This window comes from Toxotes jaculatrix, chromosome 12, assembly GCF_017976425.1.
Source record: "Toxotes jaculatrix isolate fToxJac2 chromosome 12, fToxJac2.pri, whole genome shotgun sequence".
In the NCBI taxonomy this organism is placed as follows: domain Eukaryota; kingdom Metazoa; phylum Chordata; class Actinopteri; family Toxotidae; genus Toxotes; species Toxotes jaculatrix.
The window spans coordinates 18,941,132-18,950,126 of NC_054405.1; the positions used below are offsets into that span (position 1 = coordinate 18,941,132).

General features: G+C 40.4%; 1 protein-coding gene across 2 annotated transcripts; it reads left to right on the forward strand.

The window, feature by feature from the left end:
* Window positions 1-514: 514 nt before the first annotated feature.
* Window positions 515-8,995, forward strand: LOC121190453 (beta-2 adrenergic receptor-like). Of its 2 annotated transcripts, XM_041051192.1 has the most exons (4): window positions 515-736; window positions 3,757-3,919; window positions 4,041-4,332; window positions 4,867-8,995. In XM_041051192.1, the coding sequence occupies exons 2-4, from the start codon at window positions 3,760-3,762 to the stop codon at window positions 5,909-5,911; spliced, it is 1,497 nt and encodes a 498-aa protein (XP_040907126.1). In that variant the 5' UTR covers window positions 515-736; window positions 3,757-3,759; the 3' UTR covers window positions 5,912-8,995. The 2 variants fall into 2 exon arrangements, with proteins under 2 accessions (XP_040907126.1, XP_040907125.1); XM_041051191.1 differs by lacking the exon at window positions 515-736 and having other exon boundaries at window positions 751-3,919.

Below are 8,995 nucleotides of genomic sequence, written 5' to 3' on the forward strand. Positions count from 1 at the left end.
AGTCATTCTAAGTTGATTAACTATATTTGGTTGGTAATTTCCTGTTTAACTGCCATAGCTTCCACCCAACCTCAGCTGAGTCTGAGTAAAATACAGTGAAAGTGAAATAAGATTGTGATGAAGTTAGTGTGATAGAAACATATGGGAACACAGTATAGCAGGGTATTCAGGTTGAGAGACTATTATTGCTATGTTTAAACTGCTAAACTGCAACAGCACAGCTACCCAGCAGCCAAAAACAGAAGTCTGCGGTTTTATTTGGTAGCTCAATGGTGTGAATGTGAAGTAGGGTGGGGCTGAAAAAGTGCTCTGAAAACATTCCTCGACTAAATTAAGGTTAAAAAACTAAGGTTTCCCAGAGGGCACAGGGTGCTATCGAGCATTCAGTACACTGCAGACATGCGACATACTCTAAAACCCAGACCTTGTCCTCTGATAGGCTACTGTCCCACTGTGATGTCATCGGGGCTTGCTTATAAAAAGGGTGACGGGCTCAGCTGCTTCAAAAGGGCAAGTGTGGTTGAGAACTGAGAGAGTGTGTTGACACATGAGAGTGCACAGGAAAATGAGAGCGACACAGTGTGTGTGTGTGTGTGTGTGTCACACACAAAACTAGATGTCCATAACTCAGCAAAAGAGGAAGAGAGACGCATTATGATGATACTTTGTGTTGTGGATTTCAAGGCCTCTGGAATATCAGATCACTGGATTATAAAGCACAGGACAGAGCCTGGAGGTAGGAAAAGTAACTGCATGACATATGCTACATGCATACACCATGTGTGTGTGTGTGTAAAAATTGCATGGTAATGGCTTAAAAAAAAGTACTAGTAAGTTTTTCCAGCATTACTAAATAATTGTATGTACACTGTAAAAGACCAGAGCTGAGTGAAGTTATAACTGAGATCAAAGTTAAAGCTTTTCAAACATATAATGAGCCACATTTACTACACGTTAAACCTCTAAAGTCACAAATATTTAAAAAGCATCACACTGATTCCCTTTTCTTTATTCTAACAGTGTCCAAATGAAAAAGAGCTCTGGCCAAATATAATTTAAGAGAAATAAGTTGGATTTATTTTTTTTCCCAGTGCGTGCATGTTTCTCACATTGAATGAATCCAAACTAGCTTTCATCTTTAACATATATGGTTTATTTTATCATGACAGCAAAATGTTTTATGACTTGTTACTAGAGCATTTGTGCTTTTCACAATGCGTACAAAGACATCTCTCTTCCCTCACAGTTTGGTCTACTGTCGGCAGTTTATTCTACTAAGCGCTTCAAAAGCTGGGTGTTCTGTGTGCATGTGTATTTTTGTGTGTTTAAGTGCTCAGTAGTAACACCCACCACAAAGCCTCCTCTGCTTAAATATATTTCAGTAAATCTTCTGTGTTTAATTCTTGGACTCAGAGAAACGGTCAAGTTTCTTTGTGTGTGTGTGACTGTTTGAGCAGCTCAGGCAGGGAGGAGAGCAGAGCCTCTTTCGCAAGGAGGGTACCACCCAGATTATTGATCTGATCAATGGTGGTAATAAATAGTCATAAGGTCCATGAATGTAAAGGGCGGCAGGGTCAGCTTGAGGCTTCAGGGGGAAAGCAACAAGTGCGCTGACCATTATTACACACATGAATAAAGATGAAATAATTTCTGTGGTTTTATACAGCCTGCTATTACATTATGTGCATTATTAGTTGTCAGGGGCAGACTGTGCTATGCCTCATCCATTACAACTGAAACGGCCTTCTAAGCGAGTATAATGAAAAATTGATTTTAACTTTTCCGCTGATCCATCATTTGCCCCGCACACTGGCACCTCCATATTCTCTAAATGTGAATGTGTTGAGCTGGGGACACTTCACACAAATGATGATAAATTTTAATATAAATGTGCTGCTGTGGACAGCAGGCAGAATGACTGACAGCATACTAAAACTGATAATTAATAAGCGCTGCCTTGCCGCAGTGATGTAATGACACTGTAAGGCTCCACTTGTGAGATGATTGTCATTAAAAAAACCATAATCTCATCATGGTCCACTCTGGCATTTTGAAATGCATCCCAAAATTCAACACTTTGCTCATTTACCACAGGAGAACTGGGTAAACACCTGTGAATCAATTCGCCTATTTATAGCTGGCATTAGTATATGATGTAAGTGTTTGGGCTGCGTTGGAATAAAGTCAACATACACATAAACCCAAGTGCGCATGCAAAAGACCCAGTCAACCAAACAACCTCTGGAGTGTATTAAAAACATGAGCTGGACATGCCGTTCCCTTTTAATGGTGTTTGCAAGAATAATATAAAACAAACTGCAATACTGCAGGACCACTTATGACCCAAAACCATCCTACAGCATTGCTTACCTTACAGTACCATCCCCCGACTGTCACAAGATGGGCAGTCAGAATAGCAAACAGAAATCACCAGGTGTCTGCTGTCAATTAGACCACTGCTGTAAAAGAGTCTTTTATGCTCGGTCAACCCACCCTGTATAAATGACAGCAGATGTCTTTTTTCCAGGCATACTGTATCGCTTGACTATGAAAATAACTGAGAAATAAAGAAACGCATATGATATTAAAAGTTTCATATGATGGGGTGATGCCAGTGATCGAGTCCAGGCAGGCGAGGTGTTTTGTGCTGCTACACTCACACATAACATTCAGTATGTATGCAACATTTGATCAATACAGCCACAGCAATACGATGGTTTATTCAAGCTGCCTGGTCTTACTCTGGCAGCGTTGCTGCTGCTGTTGCTCTTTGGCAGACATGTCTGCCTATGTTGCTGTGGCTTTACGTGCAGTAGCATTTTAGAAGTAGCTTGATTGGAACAGCAAGATGCAAATTCTATTCAAACTCCTGGTTCTACAAACATGACATTGTTTTATGTCCAGCGGAGAACTGTTTTGCAAGTTGTGCCTCCTCTCTCCCAAAAAATACTTAAGAGAATGAGGCCACTATACCTGATAAACTCATGAGTACACAAATACCATTTAACTTCCTCTGTGAAAGAACACGTGTTCATCTCTGTAAGATAGCAACATCTGACCTCTGACCTTCTGATCTCATTTCAGAGGCTATTTGCATTCTTTGGCAGAAAGGATAATCAATTGATATCCAAATACTGTAAATACATTCAGATCCATGTCATGTATGCTTTAATTGAAGGTACAATTTGCATTGCTTCAGTAACACATTGTAACAGTAACACAATCATCTCACGTATGTATAATCAGACACACTCCATTTGATGGGCATTTAGTGCACTTGCAAAAGCAGCCCTTCCTCACTTACCACTAAAAGCAAATGCATCTGAGGTGTATTCTCAGCTTGTGAGAAAGCGTGGGGAAAAAAAACCACAACCAGCTTCTCTGTTTGTAGCAGCCCTCAACATTCAAAGGCCCTCTTATATTTTCATTCACCTGGACAGTAGAACAACTTTCAACATGAAGTGCAAGTAAATAAGGGTGAGCACAAATCAACCAGTAAGACCAGTAATGTGTCCTGTCTGATCACGCCTGACTGATATAGGCTCTCATTAGCAAACTCTGTACTGAACAGTGCTAGTCCCATATACACTGCAAACTGCTTAATGCACTGCAGACACACAAATGTACAAACACAAGCCCCCCATCTCTTACAGAGGTGCTTCCCTTATGTATCTCTCTTCATCCCATATCATTCCTTTTTATTTGTCTTAATCCATTACGAACAAAGCAATGTTGTTCTGCGTGTTATGCCTGCAGATCATGGATTCTGTGAGTACTGTGTCAGCACCGGCTAACCAATCACAGCTCAGCAACTCCTCACTGGACTCTAATTTGTCGGGGAGCTCTTTGGAGCATTCCAATCCAGTGGTCGTGCTGCTGGGTGTTGCAATGGCCCTTCTGATTCTGGCCATAGTTTTTGGTAAGTTACAGAACATTTCATCATTTCAATTGGTCAAAAGTAAAATATTTTATATAACTGATTGAGACAACATGCAAATGTCTCCTGCAGTTACCCTTAATGTATCTTCTCTTCTGTCAAGGTAATGTCCTGGTGATTACAGCCATCCTGCGGTTCCAGCGGCTCCAGACAGTCACCAACCTCTTCATTGCCTCTCTGGCAGTTGCTGATCTCATCATGGGTTTGGTTGTGGTGCCCTTTAGCTCCAGCAACATCCTGCTGAACCGCTGGCAGTTTGGAAATTCCATGTGTCAGTTCTGGACAGCAACTGACGTGCTGTGTGTGACAGCCAGTATAGAAACACTGTGTGTGATTGCTCTGGACCGCTACCTCGCCATCACCTCGCCACTCCGATACCCAGTGCTGCTCACCAGGTATGACCAAGACACTGGCATTTCTGGTTTTTCTTTTTGAAGAAAAACATTTAAAGCATAGGATCAAAATCTTGCTAATCTCACAAAATAACCACAAAGCAGACAGACAAAGTTAGCAGCTAGCTGGTGAAAAGTGCATACAGAGAAGCATTTAACATCTAAACAATTGGACAGTTCCACTGGGAGATGGAGGAGACCAAAAACAGAACTAAAAGTGAGTAAATATTGGACTTATATTCACTAGACGGCAAGAAACATGACTCCAAATGCATGACAATGTTACTGTCAATGTTGTATTGAGAACTTGCCTCCACTGCTCTCAAGTAGCCCAAAAAATCCGTTATTGCAGGTGTAAACATTTTGCCAGTAGAACCGGTAGAAGCCCTCAATTAAACACACTAATATGTTACATTAGTGGCCATTAACAGCCATGATAATAGTAAACCAGCACAATAATTCTCACCTATCTGTGATTTCACTCACCTTTTTACAATATTCGATACCAATGTCCTCTCTCCTGTCTCGTTCTGACAGGGGTCGGGCCTTGGTGGTGATCCTCGGGGTTTGGGCAGTGGCCTCCTTCATCTCCTTTCTTCCCATCTATCGAGAGTGGTGGGTGTCGCAGGAAGTGGAAGCTCAGGCCTGCTTGCGCAACGAGCAGTGCTGTGAGTTCAACACCACTGCGGCATATGCTGTGTGTTCCTCAATTGTGTCATTCTACCTGCCGCTGGTGGTGATGATCTTCGTGTACAGCCGGGTTTTCCAGGAGGCCCAGAAACAGCTGGAGAAAATCAGAGGGAGAGAGAGACATTTATATCACTTGCATTACTCTGCACAGCTGGATTATTGCAATGATAGTCCTGCAATGAACAAGCTCAGGGCAGGAACCGAGGCGGGAGGACAAGCAGGAGAGGAGAAACTGAACATGCAGAAAACAGAAGGTATGGACAGTGGTAAAGAAGAAAAGGGAGAAGAGAACAGAGGAAGGACAGAAAGAGGGGAAGGAAAACATTTTGCCACAAAGCGTCTAAAATTCTCTCTTAAGGAACACAAGGCTGTGAAGACGCTAGGGATTATCATGGGAACCTTCACACTGTGTTGGCTGCCCTTCTTCGTTCTCAACATCATGACCTTCCTCCCCTTGGGTGACATTAAGCTGCTCTTCAGACTCCTCAACTGGTTAGGATACTCCAATTCAGCCTTCAACCCGCTCATCTACTGCCGCAGCCCTGACTTCAGACACGCCTTTCAGGAAATACTCAGTTTGAGGGGCAAGGGGGGAGACTGGGGAGGGAGGAGAGGATGGGGATGGTGCAGGGAGAGAGATTGTTACTCTAAGCCCCCAGGTAGGACGAATAGGGACTCAGGCCTGACTAATGCTAGGGGGCTGACTGTTCAGCAGAGCTCAGGGTGGGAGGGCAGTCTGGAGAGCTCTATCCGAGACAGCCCGCTCACTCTGGCTTCTCCGACCTCTCGCTGTGAACAGGTTTTAGAAGTAGCTCCAGGTTCTCTTACAAACTGGCAGGCTCACAGTTCTGCCAATGGGAGCTATAAGGAAAATATGGCTTCTATTGCTTGACCAAATAGGATGATAGAATTCACATTGTGCAGTAAATACCAATTTGATGAAGCTCATAATGTTTGTGTTTGGTTGAGAGTGACTCAACTCTTTGGTCGTTTTTGAGGCTGTAGCTCATGGTGTTGTCAGTAAATACCCTGTGAAGTGTGTTTCTGTCAATGTTACTGGGATTTACTTGTGTTCACCGTTCCTCTGTACATCGGAACTACAAAGGCAGCTACACAAGAAACCATGTTCAGCCGCATGTATCAGCTTTAAAATAGGTCTTATTTAAACCTTTCAGTGAAAATACAAGGAATCGCAGCAGAAAATATTGAGGCATAATAAAGCTCAATTGCTGGTTCATCAATCAAACTGGCACTGGTACAACAGGGCTTTGATTGGAAGATGCTTCTGTTATTTTGTTTATATGAAATGTGTTTATATGAAATGGATAACAGCAAGGATGTGTTATAATGGACTGCTTATTAATTGTGACTAAAACATGGGGCAAATTACTTAAGCGTCCTGTGACATGTATCACAGGGAATAAGTGGAAAAGCCTTAATGACTGCTCAATAATGAAATATCAAAAAAAGGTAAACAAAATAAAGAAATAATAGTAGTAATAATAATAATAATAATAAAATCTTTCATGCTCTTGCAAGATTGAACTTGTCTTCAAATCTTAATGAAGACTGAAATATTAACGACCAAATAAGCAACAGTGAAAGTTAATGTATAATTTACAAGAGTCAAAAAGCTAATCAGGTTCATTAGGACTGTGTGGGTTTGATTTCATTGGATTTGAAAAAAAAACCCCACAAATACAGAAATCTGTCATATGAATTAATAAAAAATGTTCTGACTTGAGTAGAAAATTGTGTGATCTTGTAGGATCCCACCATTCATGGTAAGAAAAAGTAAACGAAAAAGGTTTCAGGGGCTTTAAGGTGAATTTATTGTGAATATTTAGATATAATCCTGCTGTAGTTGTTAGGTGGTCCTAGGTGAAGACTAACTATGTCCAAGCCGCCACATCACTGAAGTCCAAACTGCACTGCTGCTGTATCAGGCCAAATTCGGTTATTATTATACTACATAAACCCACAAGGCAGGAAGCACAAGCAGGAATTTAGCACCTCATTTACAGTACTAATAACTTTGTCTGCCAACAACAAAAGTGCAAGCTGCACCTTCAAACCAAACATCCACAAAGCTAAAAACAGAAGATAAACAAAAACAAAAACACTTTGTTTGCCCTGTGGCTAAAAGTCTTATTTGAAAGAGAGGGTCACATTTGAAGCTCACTTCTTATAACAAACCTCAGACTATCAAAAACCGTCTGTTTTTCATTCCTTCCAGAAAAAAGAAACTTGTAGCTGGTCCAAAATCATTTACTGGTGTATATTTGTGTATCAGATAAACATCTGGGACCCAAACTTGTGACTATCATAACTTTTCTCTCTCTCAGATTTGGTGGGTCTGTTTCCCCCTTCTCTTTTCCCGGACATCGCTATCTACCAGCTCTTACCTTTCATCCTGTCTGCTTTAGCTCTTTCATTGTAAGAACATTGTAATCTGTCAGACAGAGCTGGGGAGATAACTGTAACGCAGTGGGATCTGTTTCCAGAACATTACACTCTCTGTAAAAAAACATAGCAATCAGATGACACATGTTTTAAGTGTTTACTTTTTACATTAGTGAGAAACTTTGAAGGGAAAGTATTTGGATCATTTTTATATTTTTTTTTATCCCAAATTCAGCCCAAATACATTGTTAAAACACTATGAAACATCAGATCACGTTGTACTCCAAAACAAATTGTGTTTTGTTTTTATATGCAGAAATAACCTCGCCAGCACTGCCTCTACATGTACAGATAATTATTTAATTTGTGTTAAAAAGCTGAGGGTCAATAATTGGTGATTGTGTACTGTTAATGTGATCTGCACGTGTCTGCCTGTATGTATGTTTTGCGTACATGTGATATTGTGATTGTTGACTATATTTGTGCATTTTGAAACTTGAAACATGCCATTGGATATTTGTCATTTACTGTAACGTGAATGGGATTCGGGTAACTAACAGCCAGAAAAGACAGAAGTTGTTTTGTATTAGAAATTCAATTGAATTTCCAAATTCAATAGAATGTGAAATGGAAAAAAAGTAAAATAAAGGGGTTTTAAATGCTTTCTGACGATTGTCCGAATTTACAGGCAGTGATTGCACTTTTCCATGTAATAAATCTAATTTATCTGGGTCTCTAAACAGAACAAGAATTCAACTAAGAGTTGTTTTAATGTGCTTTTCGTATTTTGCACACAGGTATTTGCGTGTCTGTTGTAGGATACTTGGACAAATCTGCAACGTGGTTTGTTGAAACCAAATGTTAGAAGTGCAGCTTTTAAGGAGAGGAAAGGATTTGATTTTCTACCTCCATCAGAGTCACATGAATGTCATCTCAGCTCTGTAAACATTTATTCACAAGCTGTTGTATATGCTTGTGAGTCAAAGGATGAAGTTTGAAATTGTATTGCTTGAATGTGTGTGTTTGTGTTTGTGGGTGTGTATGTGATCAAAAAAGACGCATTGTCAAACAAAGAGAGAGAAAGATAAGAAAAAGAGGAAGATGTGCCAAACAACAAAAGACAAATAATGTTAAAATTAGCTCAATATCTCATGATACTAGTAACAGCTTGCTTTGTGATAAATGACTTGGTAAAATGTTTGGTCAAACAAGCACAGTCATTCAGCTGTTCTGACAAGTCAATCAAATATGTGTAGCAAACCACCTACTTTGGGATTTGTTGCAAATAAAATTACACTATCTCTTCAGGTACAAATTACCAGTAAATCCAAATGTTCTTGATGCCACTTGCAGAAGTCCTCCCTGTGAAAAAGAGCAGTGCAGTCATGGTTTGTTGGACTGAATTCTAATCTAATCCTTCCTTTAACAGGGCCAACTACTGCATAACAAAGTTTTCATCTCAGCATTGGCACTCACTGACAATCTATAATGGGAAACAGTGATTTGTCAAGTGGCCAAAAAAAAAAAAATCCTTCTGACAGCAAAGGAGCTGCCTACTGTTGGCCGAACAGAG

Coding starts and splice junctions, on each gene's coding strand:
- LOC121190453 (XM_041051191.1), top strand. CDS start 3,730: ATGTTGTTCTGCGTGTTATGCCTGCAGATCATGGATTCTGTGAGTACT. Junction 3,920..4,040: donor GATTCTGGCCATAGTTTTTG/GTAAGTTACAGA, acceptor TCTTCTGTCAAG/GTAATGTCCTGGTGATTACA. Junction 4,333..4,866: donor TACCCAGTGCTGCTCACCAG/GTATGACCAAGA, acceptor TCGTTCTGACAG/GGGTCGGGCCTTGGTGGTGA.